The sequence below is a fragment of the Nycticebus coucang genome, chromosome 18 (genome assembly GCF_027406575.1).
Source record: "Nycticebus coucang isolate mNycCou1 chromosome 18, mNycCou1.pri, whole genome shotgun sequence".
Classification (NCBI taxonomy): domain Eukaryota; kingdom Metazoa; phylum Chordata; class Mammalia; order Primates; family Lorisidae; genus Nycticebus; species Nycticebus coucang.
Genome location: NC_069797.1, coordinates 30,143,240 through 30,171,188, shown reverse-complemented (window position 1 = coordinate 30,171,188; position 27,949 = coordinate 30,143,240). Strand labels below are relative to the sequence as shown.

The following is a 27,949-nucleotide window of genomic DNA, read 5'->3' as shown; positions in this document are numbered from 1 at the left end:
TACTCAGCTTCCCGCCTCCATGCAATGGAGGAGTGGGGACTGCCAGGACACAGCAGTCCCCTTGAGGAAGGGAGTAAGGGGCAGCAGTTGCTCAGTGTGCAACCCAAGAGAAGCATGGAGTACAGCCCTTTATCCTGGAAATTGTCAGGGTATTTGATGGCACAAGACAAGTTAGTAAGGAAGCATAGCTTGCTATAACTGTGAGGTGTGTGGTGGCAGGCAGGCTGCTGACAGACCGAGAAGACAGATCTCTTAGGTAGAGAGAGAGAAAAGGAGAAAGTGGCATATCAGATCCCCCTGTGTCTCCTACTAGTGCCAAAGTGCTTTCTGTTGTAAAAACAAATCAATGTCTTGTAAGCGACATCAGGTTCTTACAACTTGAGAAGTCCCTACTTGCCAGGCTGAGAGTAACTGGCATTTTACTATGTAGAGTTGTCCCCCGGCTCCTCTGTCTGGGGTATCTCACCTTGAGACAAAGCCAAGAAGTCATTTCCACAACCCCCTCCATCAGAATAGGGACGTGCGCGTGGCGTGGGCGCCAGATGGGCTTAGAGAAAACATGTATATCTATTTGTGGTGGAGGAATAATGGCAGTGTTCTCTTGAGGCATCATCATCCTCATTATTTCTCGCATACACAGAACCCTTACTATGTATGAAACAGTATACTGAGTGTTGCCATGGATTAATCCAGTTCTCACAGCAGCAGTATGAAGTGGTATTGGTTTTCCTCACTTTCTCCAGAGGAAACTGAGGCTCTGAGAGGTGACGTAGCACGTTGAAGGTCACCCAGCTGGTATATAGTAGAGTTGGGATTTGAACCCAGGTAGTCTGGCTCCAGAACCACATTCCTGACCATTTTATCTCCACCATCCTGTCCTCCACCAAACCAGAAGCATTGACTAAAGATTTGGCAACCAGTGAGGAATAGACCCAACTGGGAGATGTTGGTTCTTGGGGATGCCCCTCTTTGCCGTGAAAGTGGTTATATGGAGGATGTTTGAACCAGTAAGTGCATCTGATTTAACATGCAGAGCCATTCCTGGCGTGTTCCGTAAACTCAGACAGAGCCAGTCTTCCTTCTTGCCTTTTTTTGCTCATTTCTCCTGGCAGTTGGCACCGTCAACTTTATGTTTTGTCTATACATACACAGTTGCAGCTCCACTTTTTTTTTTTTTTTTTTTATTGAGGCCAAATATACCATTTAACCATTTTCTGCTTCTCAACTTTAAGGTTCTCGAAGGCAGGCATGGTGTCTTACCACCTTCTCCCCCTAAAGCACTTTGATCAGAGTGTTATAAATCACAGCTAATTAAGCCTGGTTGGATTACATAGCCCAGCTAGGTCAGCTGTTAATTGGTTAGAAAATTCACTGTTCTGAGATTTAGAAAAATGAAAGATAAAGTTTTAACATCTTTCCTTCCTTCCTTCCTATTCCTTCCTTCCTATTCTTTCCTTCCTTCCTTCCTATTCCTTCCTTGCTTTATTTTATTTAACTCATGGCTTTGTCCTCAGAAGCAGAGTGGACACATTATTTTCTAAACCTCACATTCTTATGACCCTTGGGGCATAGTTTCTAAAATCCAGCATCATAATTGCAAAGCCATTAGGAGGGCTTTGAATTCTCATAAGCTGGTGACAGCCTGGCCCAGACCACCCACATCTTCTTCCTTGGTCTCACAGTCTGTTTCAGCTCCAGGCATAGGAGAGATGGAAAGGTGGGGAGGATCAGGGATCAAAGGCAGTGTTGGATAAAGGAAGAAGAGCTCTAATTCCACTAGCACTTGGTTTGAGTCATTTATTCTGCAAATTCAAGAGCATTCTGCGCCCCCAAGGAACAAGGAGGAATCTTAATCATGAAAAAGTCATTCATTCATTCATTTTTATAGTTTTAAAGAAGAAAGTTTATTTTGCTTCTTAAGGGTGGGAAGGGCATAGCACCAGAGAGAGAGAGAGAAAGAAAGAGAGAAACTTAAAAAGCCATAAACAGCTGGACTTGATTGCTTAGCTGTCTGGCCCCCTCTCTGACCCAGGGCAGTGTTTTCTCTCTCTCTTCCTTTCATTCATTTGTTCTTCTGTCTGCTCACCCACCATTTTTTGAATATATAACATGCCAAACACTCTCCTGGCCAACAAAGGCCTTTATACAAGGCTGTGAAAATTTCAATCACAGATCAAATCACACTCTGGCAATCATGCCTCAGGAGCAAAGGGAGCAAAGATTTGGTCTTCACTCTGGGGATAGGAGGACATCATCCTTCCGAAGCATTTAGAACATGGCGCCAGGGTAACAACTGCAATAATAATACTTGGTGTTAATAATAGCGGCTAACATTTATTATCTAATGTTCGCTAGGCCTGATTCTAAGCACCGTATGTAACTCATCTGTTCTTCACAAATCTGTTCTTCAATAGTCCTGTGAGGTAGATGTTTTGTCATCCCCATTTCACAGATAAGGAAACCAAGAGAAATTATTAGGTAGCTTGCCTGAGGTCACCACGCAGATCCCCGGAGCAGACTTCAACCGGGTAGTCTGGCTCCAGAGCTTGTGCTAAATAACCTCCATATTCTGCCTTGACCTTGGAGGGTGGCACAAGGGGATTTCTCTCTCAGATTTTGCATATCATGGGCTTTGGTCATGTTTGGTTAGGAAGGATGGGGACACTTTTAAGATCTGTTCTCAAAAGCAGCTCACAGAAAGGATGGTTTGGATTGTGGTCAGCATTTGGTGGAAGGGCAGAAGTAGGGTTTGCCTGAGAAGGCTCCAGCTGACCTGGCCGAGGAGTTTACTGATTAATCCTACATCTGTGTTAGCTTTGGCCTGATCCCACTGATTTGCAGCAGCTGTTGAGAAATAAAAGCTTAGAGCCCAGTCAAGTGCAAGACCCAGTCCTTAGCATGGGAGGCAGATTCTGTGTCACCCTCAGGAGCTGGGACTTCTCAGAAATCACCACTGGGCATTTCCCCGCAGCATCTGTGGGTGCTGACTGATCCCACGTTAGCCCAGCTTTCTTGTGTGCGTTGTTACAGTTCGCCTGTTCCCCACCCTGCCCCTGATAATTTGCTTCATTGTTTCCTGGGTCACCGTGGAAGCATTTCTGTCCGGCATTCCTGGGATGATAGTTCCAGCCACAACCTTGGAATCTTTAACCAGACCCAGCTGCCAGGCCAAGGAATGGGAACTTTATCAAGTAACTGGATAGCCTGTTTCGTCATCCTTTTTGATTTTTGCTAAGTTGAGCTAACGTCGTCTGTTTCTTTCTATTTCATCTTTGTGGCCTTGCTTCTGTATTTGGTGAACTGAGCATCAACACTTAAGAGACCTGGGTGTTGGGGTTTGGCTACAACATCTCCTGTTGGAGTTACCTGGCCTCGGGGTAGTTAGGGAAGAACGCAGTGCAGCAAGTTGAAGAATTCATCACAATGAACTTCTGGCGGACTTTTTGCCAGGATGCTGACGGGAAGAGCAAACACCGGATGCTAAAAGTCATTGGTCTTTCCCAGCTGTAGCAGCGCCAATCAGTGCAGCCCTTCTAAAGGGTTAAGTTGCTTTTTGCCTTTTTGAGGACCAGTAAAATGTAAGCTCTCGCCCTCACCCCAGTCTCTGGGTTCAAAATCTTCTGAGACAGCCAGGAACTGCCTGACTCAACTCCTTCTCCCTCCTAAGCTCTTTTATACCAGACTATACTGTATTTCACACTTCAGTCTTCCGAGCCAGAAGGTGAGGAAATGAAATAGGAATTTCTTTCAGGATCCCATGTGATGCTGGAGTTCTCTTAAGTAAAAAGAAAGCAAAATCTATGGAGTCAGCTAAAAAAAAAAAATCCCAGATGCCCCTTTCAAATCTGGAAATCCATTGTCAGGGCGCAGTGGCTCATACCTGTAATCCTAGCATTCTGGGAGGCCGAGGCGGGTTGGTTGATTTGAACTCAGCCTGAACAAGAGCAAGACTCGGTCTCTACTAAAAATAGAAAAAACTAGCCAGGCATCGTGGTGGGTATCTATAGTCCCAGGAGGCTTAGGCCGATGTTTGAGGTTGCGTAAGCTATGGCTCCACAGCACTCTATGCAGGACAACAGAGTGAGACTCTGTTTCTTTAAAAAAAAAAATATATATATATATATATATATATATATATACACACACACACATCCAAAAACAGGAGAGGGGAAGGAGATGGCAAACAGACCACATAAGATCAGGCAAAAAATATGTTTTGCTGAAGGTGCTTACGGCAAAAACACCACTTGCCATAAAAAGAAATCACTATTCTCTTGAGTAGTTTCATATACAGCCCACTAACTATTAATATATGTTTGATTGATTAAAATATAGGGGAAAAAATGATTGTTGAAGAGGATACTGATAAGACAAGGGGAAAATGGGGCGGCGCCTGTGGCTCAAGGAGTAGGGCGCCGGTCCCATATGCCGGAGATGGCGGGTTCAAACCCAGCCCCAGCCAAAAAAAAAAAAAAGACAAGGGGAAAATAAGCATCGATTGAATTAAAATACTAGCAGTGCCTTTCATGTGTGCAGGCTTGAGAGTCATCGAGATTTGACAATTAAGTTCTTGAACTCAGCCTAGAAAAAATGCTATATACCTCATTGTTGAATGTCACTACAGCCGCCTTCGGAGTAGTCCCCTTTGGCCATCTGGTGACCGTAGTGATATTCAGCAGTGAGGTGTGTAGCACCTTTTCCAGGATAAGTTCAAGAACTTACTGTCTGACTTTGTGCGTCACCTCACTTTAAGTCTCATGTTCAACCTGCGGTGGGAGCATTCCTGGGTGAGAAGAGGGGGCATGACCTCCCGGAAGTCTGGAGCCCTGTCACTTCCTGACGTCTAATGAGGGGTTGTGGCCAGGATGTAAGCCCAGCCTCCCTGAAGCCTCTTTGCTTTCTGCACTACCCTGTTTTCCTCCCTAGAAGGAACTTTGAGATAACAAGGAAGCGCTGATGGCAAATGCTCTATGTAACAGCAAGTAACAGGGTAAACTCATTTCTCGGGGAAATGCTTTTTAAAAAAGTATAGTTAGCTCTGAGTCTGGTAGTTCTGATATTCACCATTCTGTAGGCAAAGGGATGACTTGGAGAGGGCAGGTGGTCTTCAGCGTCAGCTCTGCAGGAGTTCAGGAACAGAGCCCAGCAGGGGAGGGTTCTTTTTATCATCTACTCTTCACTATTGCATTGTCTTAGGTTTTAGGCAAATACTGATTGGGTTGGAGGAAAATTTTTTTTTTTGGTTGCAGTTTTTGGCCAGGGCTGGGTTTGAACCTGCCACCTCTGGCATATGGGGCCGGCATCTGGGTTGGAGGAAATTTTAACAGCAGGAATAATGATTGAGTAATATTGTAGCTCTCCCAGTTGAGTCAAGGTCAGGACATGCACTGCAGTGAACTCTTAAGACAAGGGGGTCTTTATTTGAGGTCCACAGACCTCCTGTGATCAGATAGGTTCCACTAGCCAGCTTCAAGGGATTCATGAAGTCTGTGAAATTATACACAGGTTTCATTGTGTATGTGCATTTTCCTATGGTAAAAGGATCCACAGCTTTTGTCCTCAGTGACTGTCACAGAAAAATAACCATGAAACCAGTGTTTTCAGGGGCCATTTTGGAAATCTTTGGGTGGACTTGAGGTGTTACACACACACATGGAAATGCACAGAGGTGAATTTTGGTGATCACTTCTTTAAGCTCAAGCATTTATTATTTCCAGTCAGCATATATTTGAGAATCCTCAAATGTAAGAGTAACTTTCTGACACAGGGACCGAAATTGCTAAGTTGGAATAATTATTCCTGTGTTGTTCACTGTTGGAGAGCCGAAGAACCTTCCTTGCTGCCGCCTGTGAAAGTCCCATGACAGTCCACAGACATAGCTCCCTGATGACTACATAAGTTCCTAAATAAATCACTATCATGTGAAATTAGACCAAGATGGATTGCTCTATAAAAGGATTAACTTTGCAGCATCATATTTGGTCTAGAATTTTTTTTCCTCACTGATCCAGTAGGTCTTTACTTGGAAACGAAGAACCAGCAACGAATGGCTAAAACACAAGCCAAGACCTCCTGTTTTCCTGAAACACAGTGGGACAGAGAAAGGAGGATCTTTAGGTAGGGAGGAAAAATAAGGCTCATAGACTCAGCGCCTGTGGCTCAAGCAGCTAAGGCGCCACACCTGAGCTGGCAGGTTCGAATCCAGCCAGGGCTCGCCAAATAACAATGACGGCTGCAACCAAAAAAAAAAAAAAATACCCGGGCATTGTGGCGGGTGCCTGTAGTCCCAGCTACTTGGGAGGCAGAGGCAGGAGAATAGCTTGAACCCAGGAGTTGGAGGTTGCTGTGAGCTGTGACGCCACAACACTCTTACCCAGGGCGACAGCTTGAGGCTCTGTCTCAGAAAAATAAATAAATAAATAAATAAATAAGGCTCATAGTAAAATTTTTTACCCCTCCAAGGAGGATTCTTAGAGAAAAAAATATATCTGTGGTGATTTGGGGCAGGGCACGGAGGGGCGTTAAAATTCTTTTGCCTATAGGAGGGACCCAGAAGAAACTGGGTTCTTCCTTATCTGGGAAGTGGAGGACGGCATCTCTGCTGAGCATTTAGAGGTGTGGCTGCCCACATCCTTCCTTTAAAAATATCTACCCAAGCTCAAATCACATGCTTACATTTCAAGTACAATACATGTGCCCATATACAAACCACTATTACAGTCACGTGCATCTGCTAGTTTTATATTTAAGGTTCACAGGCTGCAGTTTACTTCAGAAAATAGTCTAGCTACCCGAAACGGAATCTTATTTCAAGATGTCATTGTTTGTGGGATCCCCACGTGCCAAGGAAAAATATGATCCTAGTGATCCCTAGAGGATTTCTTCTAATAAGGCAAGAATAGTTTGACCTTAAAACAGCTACTGAAAGAAACAACAGTAGGATAAAAAAAAAAAATCATAAGTAGCCATTTATCCCTGATAAGACTTTTGGCCAAAAGGTTATGGGATACTATTCTTTTTTTTTTTTTTTGAGTCTGCCCTCAAGCTGTCGCCCTGGGTAGAGTTCAGTGGCATCATGGCTCACAGCAACCTCCAGCTCCTGGGCTTAAGCGATTCTCTTGCCTCAGCCTCCCGAGTAGCTGGGACCACGGGCACCCACCACAACACCCGGCTATTTTTTGGTTGCAGTTGTCATTGTTGTTTGTCAGGCCTGGGCTGGATTCGAACCCGCCAGCTCTGGTGTATATGGCTGGCGGCTTAGCTACTTGAGCCACAGGCACACAGCCAGGAGACTACTATTTTTTTTCTTTCTTTCTTTTTTTTTTTTTTTTTCAGAGACAGAGTCTCACTTTCTCGCCCACGGTAGAGTGCCGCAGCGTCACAGCTCATAGCAACCTCCAGCTTTTGGGCTTAGGCGATTACTCTTGCCTCAGCCTCCCGAGTAGCTGGGACTACAGGCGCCCTCCACAACGCCCGGCTATTTTTTGTTGCAGTTTGGCCGGGGCTGGGTTTGAACCCACCACCCTCGGTATATGGGGCTGGTGCCCTATTCACTGAGCCACAGGCACTGCCCCTATTTTTTTTTTCTTAACATGTTAAAGAATTTAATCTGCCTCAAACCAGTGGCTAATACTGTATTTGATAACAAGATGTTACTGATATATTCATCATTGTCAGATAGAAGAATTCTTGCTAGTGAGTGTTGTTCTCAAAGTTCTAGCCAACATAGTTCTATAAGAAAAGGAAATACAGGGCCAGGCACAGTGGCTCACACCTGCAATCCTAGCACTCTGGGAGTCCAAGGTGGGTGGATTGCTTAAGCTTATGAGTTCAAGATCAGCTTGGAAGAGTGAGACCCTGTCTGTACTAAAAAAATGGAAAACTGAAGCAAGAGGATTGCTTGAGCCCAAGAGTTCAAGGTATGATGCCACAGCACTTTATCCAGGGTGACAGAGTGAAACTGTCTCAAAAAAAAAAGTAAAGGAAATACAGTTGACCCTTGAACAAAGCAAATTTAAACCATGTGAGTCTACTTGAATTTTCTGCCTCTACCCCTGAGTCTGGAAGACCAAACCCTCGTCTTCTCCTCCGCCTCCTTAACGTGAAGACTACAAGGATGAAGACCTTTATGATGATCCATCTCCACTTAATGAATAGTATATTTTGTTTTCCTTACAATTTTCTTTAACAGCACTTTCTTTTCTCTAGCTTAGTTTATTATAAGAATAAAGTATACAGGCTGGATACGGTGGCTCACATCTGTAATCCTACCATTCTGGGAGGCTGAGGTGGGAAGATTGCTTGAGCCTAGGAGTTTGAGACCAGCCTGAGCAAGGGCAAGACCTCACCTCTACGAAAACCAGAAAAATTAGCCAGGTGTGGTAGTACACACCTGTAGTCCCAGTTACTGGGGAGGCCAAGGCAGGAGAATCGCTTGAATGCAAGAGTTTGAGGTTATAGTGAGCTATGCTGGATTCTATCCAGGGTAAAAGAGCAACAGAGGACAATTCTGTCTTTAAAAAAAAAAAAGGCTGGGCAGAGTGGCTCGCACCTATAATCCTAGCACTCTGGGAAGTCAAGGCAGGAGGATCACTTGCACTCAGGAGTTCTAGACCAGCCTGAGCAAATTGAGACCCTATCTCTACTAAAAATAGAAAGACTAGTCGGGAGTTGTGGTGGGCACTGGCAGTCCCAAGCTACTCAGGAGGCAGAGGCAAGAGGATCGCTGGAGCCTAGGAGTTCGAGGTAGCTGTGAGCTAGGGTTAGGCCATGACACTGTAGCTTGAGCAACAGCGTAAGACTGTCTCAAAAAAAGTGTATAATACATATAAAATTTATAACATACAAACAAACAGTAGGCTAATCAGTAGTTAAGTTTTGGAGGGAGTTAAAAGTTATATACAGGTTTGTGACTGTGCAGGGGGTTGGTACCCCTAACTTCAACATTGTTTAAGGGTCTACTGTAGGTGGTATAACTATTGCAAAGTAGAGTGGTCTTTACTTACAAATAGCATGGCTTTCTATTCATACTAAAAACCCCGACCCCCTCAAGGTCATCGGCGACTTTCTGCACCATATCTACTGGTCAGCTATCCTCACTTTTTCAGCCTCTCGGCAGCATCCGATGCAGTCGCCTGCTCCCTCCATGCCAAGGCACTGTCTTCACCTGGCCTTTGGGACGTCGGAGTCTCTGCATTCCGCTCTTCCGTCTCTAGCTCTCCTGCTCGGCCTCCTGCGGCTGTGGGCCCCAGCTGTGTCCTGGGACCTCTCCTTGAATGATTTCATCCCTGCCCATGACCTTTGACATCTTCTAGTCACCCATGATCCCTGTTTTACATCTCAAGTTCCTTCTCCCCAGGGTCTAGCTGTGCAAATGCAGATGCCGACCTGAAATCTTCCCCTTGCACGTCCGAGAGGCCCCCACGATTAGCCTCTGGACTTTCCCCTCACAAACTTGCTCCTCCTCCACAGGTTCTCATATTGGTTAAGGGAAGCCCTGTTGACATATTTGCTCCAGTCCCCAGACTGTACATCCTTTTTTTTTTTCTTGAGACAGAGTCTCACTATGTCACCCTTGGTAGAGTGCTGTGGCATCACAGCTCACAGCAATCTCAAACTCTTGGGCTTAAGCGATTCTCTTGCCTCAGCCTCCCAAGTAGCTGGGACTACAGGCGCCCGCCACAACGCCCGGCTATTTTTTTTGTTGCAGTCATCATTGTAGTTTAGCAGGCCTGGGCCAGGTTTGAACCCGCCAGCCTCAGTGTCTGTGGCTGGCACCCTAATCACTGTGCTACAGGTGCCGAGCCCAGACTGTACATCCTTGGTCTGTCCCCTCACCACATCCCATGTTCAGGCTGCCAACCTAACTCCCAACTCTGTCTTCAGAATCACTGGCGTCCTCGTTCTGCTGCTGTAGCCCAGTCCTGCTTACGTGCTCAGCTCCTCCCTGGGCTGTTAGCAAAGGTCTCTGTGATTGGCCTCCTGCCCTGCCCTCGTCCTCCCTACAGTCTGTTCCTTTGTGGCAGCGAAATAGACTGCTTCAACTGTAAATCAGGTCATCATCCCACTCCCCCATAACCCTTGGTAGCTTCCTATTACACTTAGAATAAAACCCTAGTTTACATCAGTGTAACCTGGCTTATTGTACCCTCAATGAATCTCCAACAATAAAAAAAAAAAAAAAAAAAAACAACCCTAGTTTACAAGGCCTTAAAGAGCTGGTCCACGAATGCCCTCTGACCTCCCTGGCCCTCTCTGGCTCCATCCATTCTAGCCTTTGCAGTCAGCACCTGGCCCCTAAGCAGGTCCCCTGGGCCTCAGGTGGCCTCCCCCAGTGTGCTTGTAGCTTGCTCCATTTCATGATTGAGGTCTGTGCTCAAATGTCCTTTTTCCAGATTGCTCTCTCTCGAATGCATGCCCCTCCCAGCCATTCCTTTACTCTTACCTTGCTGTGTTTTCTGTTATTTACATGTCCGAAATTATTTTTCTATCTGTCTTCTTCTTTACTGTCTGTCTCTCCCTCTAGAATGGATGCTCCACAGGGCATCAACCTCACCTGCCTTATTCTTTCTTATATCTCTTGTGCTTAAGACAAGGCTGACGGATAGTAGACGCTCCGTTAATTTATGCTGAATGAATTTCAGTACTTATGAAACATAGTGGGGAAAAACAGTGTATTTATAACAGTGTTATCTCCTAAATGTCAATAAGTAGGAGATAGACCAAAAAAACAAAAATGAAGTATCCCTTTTTTCCTAGCAAATTGGAAAAATTAACGTTAGTGGTAATGTTGGTGGAATGTGCAAGGAAATGGCTCTCTCATTTGCCACTAGTGGAAAATATAAAATAGTCTAAGTTTTCCTAAGTGGTGAGTCATAAGTGATTTTTATCTCAATTTTTGTGGTTTGCTATGTTTCCCACTTTTTTTCCAATATTTTTTTTTCCCCAAGAATTAATTTTTTTTTTTTTTTTTGAGACAGAGTCTCACTTTGTCATCCTTGGTAGAATGCTGTGGCACCATAACTCACAGCAACCTCAAACTCTTGGGCTTAAGCGATTCTCTTGTCTCAGCCTCCCATGTAGCTGGGACTATAGGCTCCTGCCACAACACCTGGCTGTTTTCTAGAGACGAGGTCTCACTCTGGCTCAGGCTGGTCTTGAACCTATGAGCTCAGGCAATCCACTCACCTTGGCCTCCCAGACGCTGGGATTCCAGGCATGAGCCACTGCGCCTGGCCCTAAGAATTACTTTTTTACATTAGAAAAATTCAGTAATTTAATCTTCTTCCTTTTTTTAGATTTACCTGGCTAGATCCTTGCACAGCAAACTTAGGAAGCTGATCCCAATGTTAGGATGGTCTCATGCTATTGTTGAACCTCTGAATTCCATATCAAGTTTCTCTGTAGAGGTGCAGGACTGGTCATTGAAATGCCTCAGCACTCTAGTCCATGCAAAAGAGTAAGACTCTGTCTCAAAAAAATTTTTTTAAATTAAAAATTAAATTAAATTAATTAATTAAAAATAATTAAATTAAATAATAAATTAAAAATAAATAAATATACATACACCATCTGGCGTATGTGCAGAATTGCTCTTGTTCTGAGGTCCCAGGCTGGTTTTGTGAGCCCACTGGAAATGTTGGGCTGGGAAAAACATACAGCACTGAGCCAGAGCCCACCCAGTTTGGGATGGGGTCCCACAACCCTTCCTGCCAAGACGCTGCTCTCCACAGACAGGGAAGCCTAGCGTTTCTTGGCAGCCATCCTGCCCTCGTCCCTCAGTGCTTGGGTTAGATTAAAAGCAGTAATAATTATAGCCACACATGCCTCTCCCTCTTCTGCGTGCCCATTGATACTTCCATGCCCCCAGAAAGGAAGCTCAGAGCTTAATGGCCTGACCCTTCTGCAGTTTCTTTTCTGGACGTATGTTGCTAGCTCGATACTTCATTTACTTATGTTCCTTTTTGGGCAGTGAAGTTCAAGAGCATCCGTGGCCATCCTCAGTAGTGTCCACCTGGGTGGCAGTGGGCACGCAAAGGAGCCTGCACTTACCTGGCTCGTAGCCCTGGGCTGTTGCATGCACGTTGTCTCAGCTTCATTCCTCTTAGACCCTGGACCTCTGACAGTTTATACAGCCAACCTTAAGAATCTGCCAATAGAACAAGGATTATTTTAAGTGGCAGTGAGAGCTGAGGGCTGGGGCTGGCTCCAGATACTGCTTCCCTAGTGTTTTTCAGGCTGCATGGCACACATAATAACAACTGTGACATTCCAAGTGCAAGGCCTTGGTGAAATGTCAAGGGCGCAGATTTTAAGTATGTGGTCTATTGGAAAACCTGTCCCTTCTCCCTTGGGGTTAAGGGATTGCAGCAAGCCGACTGGCCACTGTTGCCTCTGATAGGGTGGAGAGGCTCTAATGAAAAGCTTCCCTTCCTTCCTTAACCACTTGGCAGAGGTCTGATTGTGTTTTAAAGATGTATAATCCTTCTTCATCTTCATGCTTTTTAGAGAAAGCATCTGTGGGACAGGCAGGAGAGAAGTGTTGTCTTGGCATGAGTGTGGTTCTCTATCAATTGCTGTTGCCGCTCCAGCCTGAGGGGGATGTGGGGTCTTCTGCACAGCCACCCAGCTTTGGATCAGTTATTCATTTACCTGCACCTCTGTGCTTGCCCCTTCATCTACCCCCCTTGGCCTGAGGGGCTCAAAAGAACTCTACAGTTAATCTGATTTGGACTTAACCACCATCTTTTGCTTTTTTTCTTGCAGCTTAAACTTTGGAACAAATACCGAATTTCCAACATTCCATCACTAATATTCCTAGACGCCACCACCGGGAAGGTCGTATGCAGGAACGGCCTGCTGGTGATCCGAGATGACCCAGAAGGTAAAACCTCGGCATGTCCATCCCGCACTCCTGCTGCCCAACTTCCTCCTCTGTTCCCGTACCTAACCCCTCCCTGTGGTGGAGAGAGTACTAATGTCATATGTACAAGCGGGCTAGAGATACCGTCTTGGTGAAATTGTAGCGTTCTGTAGGTCATGGTTAAGATTTTTAAAGGGATCAGAATGTCTCTCCTGGGGTCTTTAATCCATAGACCAGAGGAGATGGAATCTGAAAAAGGAAGTTCAGCTTGGAGGCCTGAGGAGTCTGTGGAAAAGCTGCTAGAGCCCAGACACTGACATCTAGGGCTGTTTCCTCAGCAGCTGCCCTCCTAACAGTCAGAGGCAGGCTACACAGGTGTTTTCTCTTTAAAATATGTGCACTACATAGTAAAGCTCCATGTTGCTCTCCCAGCCTGGGTGGTGAGTGCACCTCACTTGTTGGTGCAGCCTGCATCCTGTGGGCCTTGGTCTTGCCGGCCACCTGGCCCTGCCCTGGGCGGGCTGCTCTGATCACTGCTCTGTGGCTGTCCAAGGGCAGCTTCTTTCCCCTGTGCACTGGAGTGATAAAAGGTCACATGACCTCCTACCCTCCCTCATCTGTCAACCCACTGAGAGGATCCAACCTCTCTCACAAATTTTCCCAGTAAGAATTTCACCTAATTCAAATAATTGCCCTCAGTGAAAACCAGGACACAGTGGGACCAAATCTGTACCTTCTTAAATTGAAACATAAACACACCCCTCCTACTCTGAAGATCCTTAACAATGCAGGTTCCTGGCTGCGCTCAGTGGCTTATGCCTATCATCCTAGCACTCTGGGGGCTGGGGCAGGGGGATTACTTGAGCTCAGGAGTTTGATACCAGCCTGAGCAAGAGTGAGACCCCATCTCTACTAAAAATAGAAAAAGAAAAAAATTAGCAGGGCATCATGATGGGCACCTGTAGTCCCAGCTACTCAGAGGCTGAGGCCAGAGGAACTTTTGAACCCAAGAGTTTGAGGTTGCTGTGAGCTCTGATGCCACGGTACCCTGTCTCAAAAATAAACAAAAAAACCAGTGCAGGTTCCCTGGCCCCCCTCCCAGAGAATTGTGATTCTTTTGTTGCAGGGTGGGCTTGGCCACTTGCATTTTTAAGCAGTCTGTGCTTCTCCCTTCCCCCTCCCTTACCCCTCAAGAGATTTTGAGGCAGTGGTCCATGGACCCACCCTGTGAGAAAACACTGTTCACTGGAGTGGGAGGATATTACTTTCCCCTTCCTGCCTGGAGTTTACATGTCATCAGAATGCTGACCATCTGGGGTGGGTGGGTGGGTTTTGCTCTCTCTCTCTCTTTTTTTTTTTTATTAGACTTAAATTCTCACTTGATTCCCTGAGCCCCAGCTCAGATCTATTGTATTAGAATCTCTGGGAGTGGGGCCCAGGAGCTTCATATTTTAAAATTCCCCAGTTAATTCTAAAATGCAGTCAGATTTGAGAACCACTGAGATCCTGGGACTGACATTGAATTAACACAGGGTTAATACCTGTGGCAACCATTCTCAAACCTTGGCCATCACCAGGGAGCCTGTTTATGTTTTAAACATATGTCTTCCCACTGTCTGTGAATCTTGAGATTCAGGGTATGACCTGGGCATCTGTACTTTGCAGAAGCCCCAAGAGATGGACCTTATTAGTATCTGGGTTTGGGAAACATTGCCTTGAAGGGAAGTAGGGCTCTGCCAGAGATGAGTTCTACTGTGACTCCTGTGTTAGCTCCAGATGCTGTGGGTATGTTAACAAATACTGTTTGATGATAAAGTTGTCATGCCGGTAGCTCTGAGGCCTCCTGGGTCCCAGGCCTTCAGGAAGAGCCTTAATATTCTCACCATCTGTTGCCTGTTTCAGGTCTGGAATTCCCCTGGGGTCCTAAACCCTTCAGGGAAGTCATTGCGGGGCCCTTGCTTAGAAATAACGGGCAGTCCCTGGAGAGCAGCAGCCTGGAAGGGTCTCACGTGGGAGTCTATTTCTCTGCACATTGGGTGAGTGTTTGGTCCCCCTTTCATTCAGGCAGAAGGAAGCAGTGATTTCACCACCAAGCCAAGCTGTGGTTGGTTTCTGGAGGTGAGACTGCCCAGGCAGGAATTTACTGCCCTTTTGGACCCTGTGCAATGTTGGCATGCAATAGTGCTTATTATATGAATGAATGATAATAGCATTGAGAAAATGTTCCTCATTTTCTTTTGACTAGTCTGTAAGGATGTTCCACTCGGAACATCTAATGGTCCCAAAGTGGGACTATTAACTGCTGCCTGCTGGCAGTTGGGGAGGGGTGGGGAAGCGCCTGTGCTGGCTGTTCACCATTCAGAGGCAAGTTCATTTCCACCTCGTTTATAAACTGGGCTTTGCTGCCCCAGTCCTGCTGGGGTCTGGCTTGCCTGGCCTCTGTGGTGAGCGGCTGGGACCCGCTCTTGTCTTCCAGTGTCCACCCTGCCGGAGCCTCACACGGGTCCTGGTGGAGTCCTACCGGAAGATCAAGGAGGCGGGCCAGAACTTCGAGATCATCTTTGTTAGTGCAGACAGGTAAGGCGTGCGGGAAGTGGCCGGCCGCTCCCTGCTTTTGTAGGCGGCTGACATACTTGTCTTCCTGTCATCTTGCATTTCTTTCTTCCTCCTCGTAGGGCAGGGAGGCAGGGATTGGGGAAAACATACCTGGGATTATTGGCAGAAGGACAGGGAAATTTCATAGTTACTCATTGAACTGTCTGAAGGGGGACCTAGACAACCCCCCAGAGTACTGGGTATGTCTCCATTCAGGCCTGGGTCGTTGGAGATTAGGGTGTATTTTCTTATTTTGTTCATCATTTTAGTTTGTGGTGAGAAGATATGGAAAGGGGAGGATGGGAAAGGGCCAGGGATGAATGCAGCGTGACCTCCAGTCTTGAATGGCAGTGTGATCTTTTTGTTAGCTCTGGTCATAGATTTTGGGGGCTGTTTGATGCATGTAGATAAAGAATCACAAAACAAGTAGGGCTGACAGTCTTCCTGCAGTAAGTCAGGTGCTCTTAGCCTCAGGACCTCTGTTCCCTGCACTCTCTCTGGCTTTCCTCACCAGTGAGCCTCCTGTATGTTAGCCCCGCTTAGACTGAGTCGCCAGGCTGTCCTGCCTTTTAAGGGTCTCTGCGGTGCTGGCACACTGAGGCCACTGGCACATCCTTGTGCCTTTCACATCCACACTACTCTGCTTGGTTTCTGGGCCCACAGTCCTGCTCCACTGGAAGCTCTCTATACCCGCTGGAAGGCAGGCCTGGTGGAACAATCACTTTCATGAGGCTTTAAACGACAGCAACCTTATTGAAGCATGATTTATATACAGTAAAATGCACACATTTTAGGTATATGATTCAATGAGTTTGGACTGATATATTTACCCAGATAATCATCATCATCACAATCAAGACCCAGAACATTTCTATTACTCGGAAGGTCCCTTTGTGCCTTTTCTCTGTCAGTCCCCACTCCCAAACCCCAGCCTCTGGAAACCGATGATCTAGTTTCTATCACTTGGGTAGATCTGTCCTTCTAAGGTTTCTTATATGTGGAATCGTGGCTATGAGGCTGGTTGCACAAATTAGAACTCTCCCTGGGAATGTGGTAGCTTAGTAAATCTGAGCTCCTTAAAAGGTAAGATCTGCCTGTGTTGCCTAGCTTGGTGGCTCCCACCTGTAATCCTAGCACTCTAGGAGGCCAAGGCAGGTGGATCACTTGAGCACAGCCATTTGAGACCATACTGAGCAAGAGCAAGACCCTATCTCTACTAAAAACAGAAAAACTAGCTGGGCATCGTGGCAGGCACCTCTAGTCCCAGCTACTCAGAGCACTGAGGCAGGAGAATCACTTGAACCCAGGAATTTGAGGTTGCTTTGATCTATGATGCCACAGTAGTTTACCCAGGGCAAGAGTGAGAGTCTGTCTCAAAAAAAAAAGGCTTGCCTGTGTTGACACATGAAAAGTCGGGCATGAGTTAAGTTGGTAGGATGCAGGCATGTGGGCTATTAAAATGGCCTGGCATTTTAGTTTGGGACTCACCTGTCATGTGGCGGTGACAGGTGGACACCGGAATAGGTAGAGTGCCACAGTCCCATAGCCTGGTGTATGAGAAGCATGACAGCCAGAGACCCCGGCTCCTACAGCAGCCCTGGGCACTTGGTAAAGGTAGGGCAGGTCTGGTGGTGGTGCATCTGGGGATACCAGGGCCTCGTTCTCCATGTGTGTCTCTCCGTAGGTCAGAGGAGTCGTTCAAACAGTACTTCAGTGAGATGCCCTGGCTCGCTGTCCCCTACACTGACGAGGCCCGGCGGTCACGCCTCAACCGGCTGTATGGAATCCAAGGTAGGAATTCCAGGCCCCAGCTCCAGGCAGGGGCTCCTTGGAAGACTGCATGCTGGGCCAGCTTTGCCTTTTCTTTTAGAACGGTGGTTCTCAACCTTCCTAATGCCACGACCCTTTAATACACATTAACCCTTTAATGTTATGGTGATGAAGATAATTTTGTGGTTTGGGGTCACCACAACATGAGGACCTGTATTAAAGGGTCGCGTCATTAGGAAGGTTGAGAACCACTGTTTTAGAAGAAGAAGAACATCTTCACGATTCCCGTCAGTGCTCGTGTTCCTCTCACATCCCTTAACATCTCTGAAATTACTTGGCCAGGTACCGTGGCTCACGCCTATAATCCTAGCACTCTGGGAGTCTGAGGCAGGTGGATTACTCGAGTTCAGGAGTTCGAGACCAGCCTGATCAAGAGTGAGACCCTATCTCTGCTAAAAATAGGAAAACTAGCTGGGCGTTGTGGTGGGCACCTGTAGTCTCAGCTACTTGGGAGCTGAGGCAAGAGGATCGCTTAAGCTCAGGAGTTGGAGGTTGCTGTGAGCTGTGATGCCACGGCACTCTACCCAGGGCGACAGAGTGAGACTCTGTCTAAAACAAAAAGAAAGAAAGAGAGAGAAAGAGAGAAGGGAAGGGAGGAAAGGGAAGAAAGGAAAGAAAGATTATTAGTGAGACAACCTTATATTTAGTTGTTGTTGTTCTTTATTATGTGAACACCTCCTTCCCAGCCTTCACTCGGCCAGGTTTTTCCTTGGCAGAGCACTTCCCTGGCCAGCATAAGTGTTAAACGTGTTCCCTACATATCAGTAGTGCCAAGTCCTGGTCAACCCTACACAGGTCACAGCTAATATTTGACATCAGTGTTCTTTGTACTACTAAGAGTGAAAAAAGTTCAAAATTTACCACATATTCCATGTCCATGGGGGAGCTCATCAGGTTCTTTGACTTATTTTCTTCACCATTTAGGTTAAGCATAAGCCTTTGTTTAGAGCTAACGTTTCAAAAAAGTTAGTATTTTTTTTTTTTTTCGTAGAGACAGAGTCTCACTCTATGGTCCTTGGTAGAGTGCCATGGCATCACACAGCTCACAGCAACCTCCAACTCCTGGGCTTAAGCGATTCTCTTGCCTCAGCCTCCCGAGTAGCTGGGACTACAGGCGCCCGCCACAACGCCCAGCTATTTTTTGGTTTCAGCTTAGCCGAGGCTGGGTTTGAACCCGCCCCACCCTCGGTATATGGGGCCGGCGCCCCACCGACTGAGCCACAGGCGCCACCCAAAAAAGTTAGTATTTAATATTTTTTTGAATGAGGTCTCACTATATTGCCCAGGTGGGTCTCGAACTCTGGGCTCAAGTGATCCTCCTGCCTCAGCCTCCCAAGGAGCTGGGATTATAGGTGTGAGCCACTGCATCCAGATTAAGATTTCATAATCCACTGGGGGCTCAGGGCCTGTGGCTCAAGCGGCTAAGGTGCCAGCCACATACATCTGAGCTGGCGGGTTTGAATCCAGCCTGGGCCCGCCAAACAACAATGACAGTTGCAACCAAAAAATAGCCAGGCGTTGTGGCCAACACCTGTAGTCCCAGCTACTTGGGAGGCAGAGGCAGGAGAAGCGCTTGAGCCCAGGAGTTGGAGGTTGCTGTGAGCTGTGATGCCACTGCACTCTACCCAGGGCGACAGCTTGAGGCTCTGTCTCAAAGAAAAAAAAAAAAAAGAAGAATCCACTGGGGATCTCATAAAAATGCAGTGGGTTTAGGGTGGGGCTGAGTGCTATGTTTCTGCCAACTCCCAGCGATGCCAGGGATGCTGGCCCAGGGACCACACTCTGAGCATTCTAAGTGTAGATCTTTTCACCCTTTGAGAATTTTGGAGGCTTATGCCTCTTGTTAACAACAAAGACGAAAGCATTTCCCTTTCCAAATGGAAGTTAAAGGGTGTGACGTTGTTTGGTAGACCAGAAGGAAAGTCACCAGTTGAGTGACATAAAGGTAGTGTCACAGATTTCCTTCCAGCGCTCTGCTTGCAAAGAGACATAAGATGTGCATGTTCCTTTAGGTGGGAGCCGTGCTTCTTGAGAAACAGGTAGTTAAATTGCCCCAGCAGGACTTCAGTTTTTTAATTTGTTGATGCATTCATGCAATAGATATTAACTGAGAGCTGACTCCATGCTGTTGCATTCTGCCAGGTATCAGAGATAAAGTTTTGAGTAAAAACAGATATAGTCCCCGCCTGGGAGGAGCTTAGAGATCTAGAACACAGACTCACCCTACTCAGTCAGTGCTGTGGATATGTGTAAGCGGTAGCTGTGAGTGCTCTGCAACAGAGGCACCCGGTGCTGGGGGACCTACCAAGGGAGGTTCGGCCTGATTGGGGATATCAGAGACCACTAAGAGCATTGTGCTCAAACAGATCTGGAAAACCGAGTAGGAATTGACTAAGTAGAGGAGGAGGAAAGATCCTGGCAGAAGGAACAGCATGTGTGGAGGCCCTGCCAGCATTGAGGAAGGTGGCAGAGGTGTCATGGAATAGGGCTGGCTTGGGGACCATGAGAGCTGTCTCTCCTTCCTCAGAAAGTCGAGCAGGAATGGGAAAAGGTCCAGAGGGTTTTAAATGTTTTATCAGGTTTTTTTTACACTTTAAAAAACACACAGGGTTGTGTTTTCTCCTTTCTGCCTACAGGATTCAGGTCTTTGCCCCCCAAATGACTTTCTTTTTCTTTTCTTTTTTTTTGCAATTTTTGGCCAGGACTATGTGTGAACCCACCACCTCCGGTTGGTATATGGGACCGGCGCCCTACTCCTTTGAGCCACAGGCGCCGTCCCCAAATGACTTTCTTTCTTGAAGGAAATGTGACTTATTTTCCCTGACAGTGGGAGGGGGTTCTTCTCAGGCAGTGCACACATTCCCCAGCCCGGGTTTCTGGGGTGTGACTAGAGGCCCTCGGAGGGCTACAAGTGAGACATAGTCTTCAGCGAGGTAGGAGCCAGCTGTCTCCTGAGCCCGCTGAGAGTCTGTGTCCTTGGTGCCCATACCCACCTGCAGCATGCCCTGACTGTCCTGATGGCCATCGTTTCTCCATCTGGCCCTTTTGCAACATGGGGACACTACTAGGCTTTTCTGATCCTCGTTCTCCTTACACACTGTCTTTGATGTGTATCTTCCTCTGACTCCCCTAACACAGGCCCCCCCAGTCACATAATGGCCTTTCTCTTCAGCCTCTGCCTGTGCATGTGTATACAGACGTGCACAATGTGTGACTCTGTGTGACGTGGGTGGGTCGCAGTATACCTCACAGATGACTTGGAGGTTTCTTAGAGGTTCAGGCGTAGAAGAATATTAACTGTTCTGTCCCCACCAGGCATGGGCTCTCCTCCATCTTTGCCCAGGGTGGTGTTTCCTGCGATTTCTTTCCAGTTCACTGATACCAACACCCCAGCCCTGGCCGCCAGCCCTTGCTGCTCAGTGGCCTTGATGGTCATTTAACCTCTTTTCTCAGTAAAAGTCAAAGGTTTCCGTGTGAGACACTGACAAATATTTCTTTACGGATGAACTCAAGAAAAAAAGTAAGAGTTCTTTGCAAATGTGATAGATGTGAATTCAGTGTTTTCATCTGTAAATGGTGAAAACGAACTGTGCTGAATATTTTCTTTTTTTGAGACAGAGTCTCGCTCTGACACCCTGGGTAGAGTGCTGTGGCATCATAGCTCACAGCCACCACTACCCATCCTTAAAAAGATAATCCCGGGCGGCGCCTGTGGCTCAGTCGGTAGGGCCCCGGCCCCATATACCGAGGGTGGCGGCTTCAAGCCCGGCCCTGGCCAAACTGCAACCAAAAAATAGCCGGGCGTTGTGGCAGGCGCCTGTAGTCCCAGCTACTCGGGAGGCTGAGGCAGGAGAATCGCTTAAGCCCAGGAGTTGGAGGTTGCTGTGAGCTGTGTGAGGCCACGGCACTCTACGGAGGGCCATAAAGTGAGACTCTGTCTCTACAAAAAAAAAAAAAAAAAATCCCCACCGTAGAGAAGCGAGCACACAGTTAACAGGAGCATAAATCAGGACAGCCTTTCTGAAGAGCAGTTTGGCATTATACATCAGAGGTCTTAAAAATCTATAAAACCTTTCATTTAGAAATCCCACTTAACAGGGATTTTTTTTCTCCAGAAATTATCCTATAGCACAAAAGAGCTGTGCGTTTTTGTTTTTTAATTTTTTTGTGTACTTTGAATTTCTTTATGGATCGTAGTTATTTCTTTTCTTCAGCCCCTAGAAAACTCAGCTGAATTTGTAACCACCCTTTGCAATTTTGCAAAGCTTGCCATTCCTATGCGTGACCTTGACTCCCCTCCTTCCTCGTTTTCCCTTCAGGGTGATATTTTCATCTATTTTTATTGGATTGTATTAGGTGTTTTCAAAGCCTCCTCAAATCGTTGTTGGGAAAAAAAAAAAGCAGTAGATTTAAATGCATAGGATTCCATTCCTTGAGTTCCAACTAACCATTCAATACTCTCTGCACTGAGCTCTGTGGCTCTGTGGGAGATGACGGGAAGGGTGGCTCGGTGCTGCCCTTAAGTCGGCAACACGAGACTTACCCTGGGAAATAACTAAAGAGCAGAGTGTGACGATGTCTTGAGGAACTAAAAGTGTTGGTCACGTGGGTGCCATTTTGCGTGAAGGCTTAGACGACGGGCACTTGTCTTCACTCAGAGGAGCAGTGCCAGTGCTGAGCCGTACTCAGCTACTCTGACTGGTCAGGAGCCTCTCCATACATAAGCATTTTCATTCCAAGCACCATGTCCGTGGTGGAACAAAATCTTTTCCTCTCTGAGGCAGTGAATTCTTCCCTGGAAGTGGGGGCCTGTGTGGTGCAGCAATTGCCAGTGGTCATTGCTAAGGCTGTGGGGTCATCTGGCACTAAGAAGTCTCCCAAGGACAGCCTTTATAATGCACAGCCAGTTTGGGGTGTGGGCCCTAGCTGTGCCCTAGTCTGGGCCCTAGCTGTGTTTTGCGAGATGTTTCTGAGGATCCTGGGAGGGCAGGGCAGCACAGAGAGCAGAGATCAGGGGCCCTTCAGGACTCCACGTGAGCTTAGGACATGCAGCAAATGCTGGACAACTTCCTGTTGTCCTACAGCTTCCTGTAAAACGCTGGCAGGGCACAAAAACCTAAATTGATAGTTTTGTGTATCTGCCTGAAGCAGAAAGCAGAAGAGGGCTGTCATCTTTCTGCTGCTCCAGCTGTCAGCATGTAAATATTACCGATGGAGGAGCTGTGGTTGTTAGGTGGGGCCCAGCCAGTCGGAAAGCAGGTGACCACAACTGAGAAGGAAGAGAACAGAGTTTTGGAGACTCATTCCTTTGGTGTGACCTTTAAGGCCCTGGCAGTGTGGGGATCACTGGTACGTATGTGGCCCTGACTTCAAGAGGCCCTCAACTGAGGATCAGAAAGTTGATCTGGAGAGGCCTGACCCCTGGCAAGCAGCAGGCAGCCAGCCAAGCCACATTCAAAGAATGTGGGATTCGGCCAGAAGTTGACTCCAGGCGTGCGTGTCCTCTGCAGCCCGGCCCTACACCTGGCCCTTCCTGCTGGCTCCGTGGAGTCCACGCCCCTGCCCCTGCCATCTGCCCTAGTCTCTCTTCAGCTTGGAACTGTTGCCTTTTCCAGCTCCCACCTCCTGCTCTCTCATTCTCTGCTTTCTAGTTCCTCCTGGCACAGTGGTTTGTGCCCATCACTTATTTGACCTCTCTGACCTCTTAGGCTTAGCTTCTGAGCCCTTCTTAAGGCATTATCTAATGGAAGAATCTGAGTTCAGAGGGGACTCGGTCTCAGAGGTGCTGACCTCTGGACCTCTGGTCCTAGAGGCGGTGGTTCTAGAGCAGGGCCTTACAGAATGGGTGGGGTTTAGTGTGGAACCTTCCAGGGCAAAGGCCAGAGTTGGCAAGCCTATGGGGTACTGTAGGGGCAGACTAGGGGCTAAGGCTGAGGAGGCCATGTCACAGAGGGCCTTGAGCACCATGCTGGTGTCCTTAGAGTGACCCTTTTGGGATTTTGAAGGCTTTGATTAAGGGGAGATCAGTGCAGTACTGACATTGAAGCTAGACCAGAAGAGAAATCCCAGGGGCAGGCTGTCCACTGGTATTTCTGATGGACATGTTGAGCACACACTGTGACCAGGCTGTGAGGCAGGCGGCCTGGGCAGCCTCATATTGCCACCGACTGTCTTCTCTTCAGTGGCATCGTGGGGCTGGTGGTGGCCGGGGCGTCTGTAATACATGTTTTTACTGAGCTCCTGTGTAGCATTTGAGGTTGATCTTCCCAGTCAGCAGCAGTGTTCTTACAAGTACAAGTTCAGGCACTGCCTCTGACCACCAAATGGAAGGACATCCATAGCCTGTGGTGGGGTGGGGTCTCTGGGAACATGGCTCTGCAGCCTGGCACAGGCTGGATACCTGGGAGCAGGGAAGTGGGGGATGAGGCAGGGCCGGCACCTCGCTCCCTGTGGGTGACTCATCCCTTTCCCCACTGCTCGTCCTTTACCTCTCTCCTGGCCAGAACTGCTCTCCTGAGTTCCCTGGGAGCACCCCCTTCTGCTGTGAGACATCCCTGGCACTCCCCCAAGTTCCGTTACTCAGCGTGTCTGTGCGTCTTCCCGGCCCCTTCCCTCTTTTTTGTCAGCAGGGTCTTCCCTGCTTTCTAAGGCTCCACCTTTGTTCAGGGGTCTTTCTGCCATTGTTCCGTCTCCTCCGCACCCTGCTGTTTCTCTGTCTCTGCGTTAGTGCCTTCTCTACCTCACGGTATGCTCAGGTCTCTCTTAGCCCTAGAAAACCCATTGCTCTTAAGTATCAATCACTGTCTCAGTCTGCCGGGGTTGCCATAACAGAATGCCGTGGGCTGGGTGGTTTAAGCAATAGAAATGTATTTCTCACAGTTCTGAGGCTGAGAAGTTCAAGATCAAGGGGCTATTGATTGATTTGGTTGCTGGTGAGGGCACTCCGAGTTTGCAGACAGTGCCTTCTCGCTGTGTCCTTATGTGGTGGAGGGAGCAAGCTGTGGCGTCTCCTCTTCTTTTTACAAGGACACCAACCCTGGGGCGGCGCCTGTGGCTCAAAGGAGTAGGGCGCAGGTCCCATATGACGGAGGTGGTGAGTTCAAACCCAGCCCCGGCCAAAAACTGCAAAAAAAAAAAAAAAAACACCAACCCTGTTAGATCAGGACTCCACTTGTAGGACCTCATTGACACCTCCTCACAGGCCCTGTCTCCAAATATGGCCACATCAGGGGTGAGGGCTTCAACATTTGAATTTTGCAGGGGATACAGACACTCCGTCTGCAATAGCTGTCTTCGCTCTTTCTTTCTCCTAGACATCAAAATTCTCAAAAGACACTGCCCCAGCTCCCCCAGCTCCTAGCATGGGTCAGGCCTCGTGCTGGCATGAGGAAGTTGCCATGTCTGAGCTCCAGATGCCACTTCACTGTCCTTCCAGCCCCAACACGGAGCTGACACTCACCTCTCCCAAGGGCACCAGGGGCCTCCTTTTCGTTTGTGTGTATTTATTTAACAAAATGTAGTTACACGGCAGGTACTTATCTATTCACGAAGTGAGAAGACAAAGGCCCAGACCTCGTGGAACTGATGCTCTGAAGCAGACAGACAGTAAGCACAGGCCTGGCTTTGAGCCAGAGGCTAAGGGGAAAACATGACTCACGCTTGTCCTGTGGCAGGGGGCAGAGGCAGCCCCAGGGAAGAAGAGGGTGCAATGGGGATACCCAGGACAGGCCCCTGACCAGTGGCCTGGGTGCAGGGAGTTCTGCTGCCTCAGATCTACAGTGGTTCCTCCCCACCCCCCATCTTTGCCCTCCAAGCCATCCCTAGTCCCTGCTCCTGGAGGGAAATGGGGCTTGGAGGAAAGAGGAGTTATTAGGGGCTCCAGTCTCAGCTCTGCCACTATGCAGCCATGTGGCTCCATACCAGGTCCTTCTCTTCTCCGGGCCTCTGGTCTTATCTAAAGATGTACAGGATTGGCCTGGGCATTCTCAAGTCCTTTCGGGTGTCCAGATTTGGAAGAAAGCCAGGCCGCTCCTGGCCTCCACATCCCACTACAGAGAAGTCATAGTTGAATTGAGGGGCTTCCTAGGCCACTATCTCCTGCCTGGACCAGTGTGTCCCTTTGGGCTAGCCTGCCACTTTACCACTTCCACCCGTCCCTTCACCTAGACTCAGAATCCCATATGCTTATGGCAGCAGAGGTAAGCTTCTTGGCAGGCTTTTATAAGTATAAGAGATTATCCAGAGGTTTACTTTGGTTTTAAAATTCACACTGGATTATTAAAATCAAAATGAATATAAAACAATCCTAGACCTTACTTAAACTATTAATGTTGATTTTTAAAATTTTGTAATTCTGTTTATATGTCTAGGAAATTGTATAAACTTCTTGTTAGGGTTCTCTTGGGCCCTACTTACAAACTTAATTAAAGTTCCTTTAAACATTTTAAACTGATTCATAAATTTAAACCTTTCAAATACTTTCTTGAAGGACAGAAAGTATTCCCAAGTCCTTAAGTAAGACTACTAGCTGGGCACTGATGGCGCATGCCTGTGATCCTAGCACTTTGGAAGGCCAAGGCAAGAAGATCACTTGAGGCCAGTAGTTTTGAGATCAGATTGAGCAAGGGCGAAACTCCATCTCTACAAAAAATAGAAAAATTATCTGGGCATGGTGGTATGTGTCTGCAGTCTTAGGTACTTAAGAGCCTGAGGCAGGCGGACCCCTTGAGCCCAGGAGTTTGAGACTGCAGCAAGCCATTATGATGCCACTGTACTCTAGCATGGGTGACAGAGCAAGACCTTATCTAAAAAAAGAGGTGAGCCTACTAACTTCAATAAAATAAACTTATAAATGTGGTGATTCTTAGATTCTTTTGAATGTGGTGGCACTGTTGGTAGGGTTTCAGCTAAAAAGTGGTTAAGTCTGAATCAATTTCTGTTACATATTGTAGCATCGGAGTCACAGTATAGACCTGTTACTCTAATAGGCCACATTGTCTTAAAAACAAACACTGAAGTTAAATGCCAAATATGCATGGATTTCTTTTTCGGGGGAGGGGGATTTTTCTTTTTTTTTTAGACAAAGGGGCTGCTTCTGGTTCTAGATTTCTTAATGCACAAAAACATTAATGCCATGAATTGTAGTCGTATTTCTAAACTTAATTGTAGATCTTCTAGGTTTCAAAGATCCTCACTTAAGAAGAAAGTAATCATAGCATCTTCTTACTACTTCCAGTAGAGGGTGTGTAAGTTTGAATTGTGTATTCAGTCTGCACTGATGGCCCTATTCATGGTGCCATATCCTTGTCCTCCAAGGAGGACAGCTGCATTTTCACAGTGCCTTGCAACTCACATCTCTGGTTTGACTGTGTCCTTTCTTCCTCCCTTCTACCCTTCTTCCCTCCCTTCTTCTGTCCCTTTCTCTCATTTTTGAGACAGTCTCCCTCTGTCAGCCTGGGTAGAGTGCCGTGGCGTCATAGCTCATAACAATCTCAAACTCCTGGACTTAAATAGTCCTCCTCCCTCAGCCTCCCCAGTAGCTGGCACTACAGGCACCCACCACGACACCTCCCTGGACAGCCTGGGTGGCCTCCTTACCCAGGCTGCAGCAGGCTCTAAAATGTTTTTCTATTTTTAGAGACAGGGTCTCGTTCTTGCTCAGGCTGGTCTTGAACTCCAGAGCTCAAGCAGTCCACCCGCCTCTGCCTCCCAGAGTGCTAGGATCACAGGCGTCAGCTCACCCAGCCTTGACTGGTACTTCTGGATCCTGCCGGGCTCGGATACTGGCAGATCCACCCTAGGCCCCACCATTCCTTGATTGGATTTTGTTTTTCTTTGCCTCTGAGGATATTTGAATGTTGCCAGTCCAGCTGCAAATACTTTTTAAAGATAAGGAACAGTGTGTTCTTTCAGATTCTTCAGGACATCGCAAAACTCTGACAGTTATTTTTGATTGAATTCTGAATATTTCTGATCTTTTGTGTGACTCTGTGGTTTCCACTTCCAAAGTCATTCAGCTGACACGTTATATGTATGTGGTTTCCACGATCCTACAGGGCAGTCTGTGGGGGAGCTCCTGCTCCCTGCCTGACTGTGTGCATGGGGCTGTCACTCTTCTTTCCGTCCGTCTCCTGAAGCGTAGTGACGAAGGTGCTTTTACAGAGCAGTACCAGGCGTATTCCCTGCCTGTACCCAACGGGAGCCACCTCCACCCGGCCTGTCTTCAGCCTTGTGGAGAGGAGTAACTTTATCTAAACAGTCACATCGCCATGCTCTGAGCCCACGAGGTCAGACCTTTGTTATCCTGATAGGCTCCGATGAGAGTGGGTGGTACACACAGAACCCAGAATCCCACCAGTGTGCTGGGAGCTGGGCTTTGTGCTTTTCTGGATTCCAGGCATCACCTGCAGAGTGAGGGAGGCCTTGCCGCATGCTCAGGCTTTGCTGAGGTGTCTGTCGGGAGATAGGACTTTGAGGTGGTGCCCTGGGCTGGCCACCTTCTTGCTGCTGGTGGCCTGGTGGCTGGCTCCCTTTTATGCTCAGGACCAAACCATACTGTGTGACCCTTTGTCTTCACAGGGCCGCTGAAGTTCACCACAGACCTGGCATTTGGCCTCCACCTGTCTTAGGGCCCTCTCCTCCCAGTGCTTTGTGCAGACCACA

General features: G+C 47.5%; 1 protein-coding gene across 2 annotated transcripts in view; it reads left to right on the top strand.

Moving 5' to 3' along the window:
• The window catches only part of NXN (nucleoredoxin), a 173,665-nt gene that overhangs the window by 132,758 nt on the left and 12,958 nt on the right, over positions 1-27,949 (top strand). The window contains exons 1-5 of one of the 2 annotated variants that reach the window (XM_053567726.1): positions 12,428-12,527; positions 12,766-12,883; positions 14,765-14,898; positions 15,339-15,439; positions 17,142-17,248. In XM_053567726.1, the coding sequence (XP_053423701.1) occupies positions 12,474-12,527; positions 12,766-12,883; positions 14,765-14,898; positions 15,339-15,439; positions 17,142-17,248 (514 nt within the window). In that variant the 5' untranslated portion in view covers positions 12,428-12,473. Of the gene's footprint in view, positions 1-12,427; positions 12,528-12,765; positions 12,884-14,764; positions 14,899-15,338; positions 15,440-17,141; positions 17,249-27,949 lie in introns of those variants that run through there. The other variant, XM_053567725.1, reaches the window with a different exon arrangement.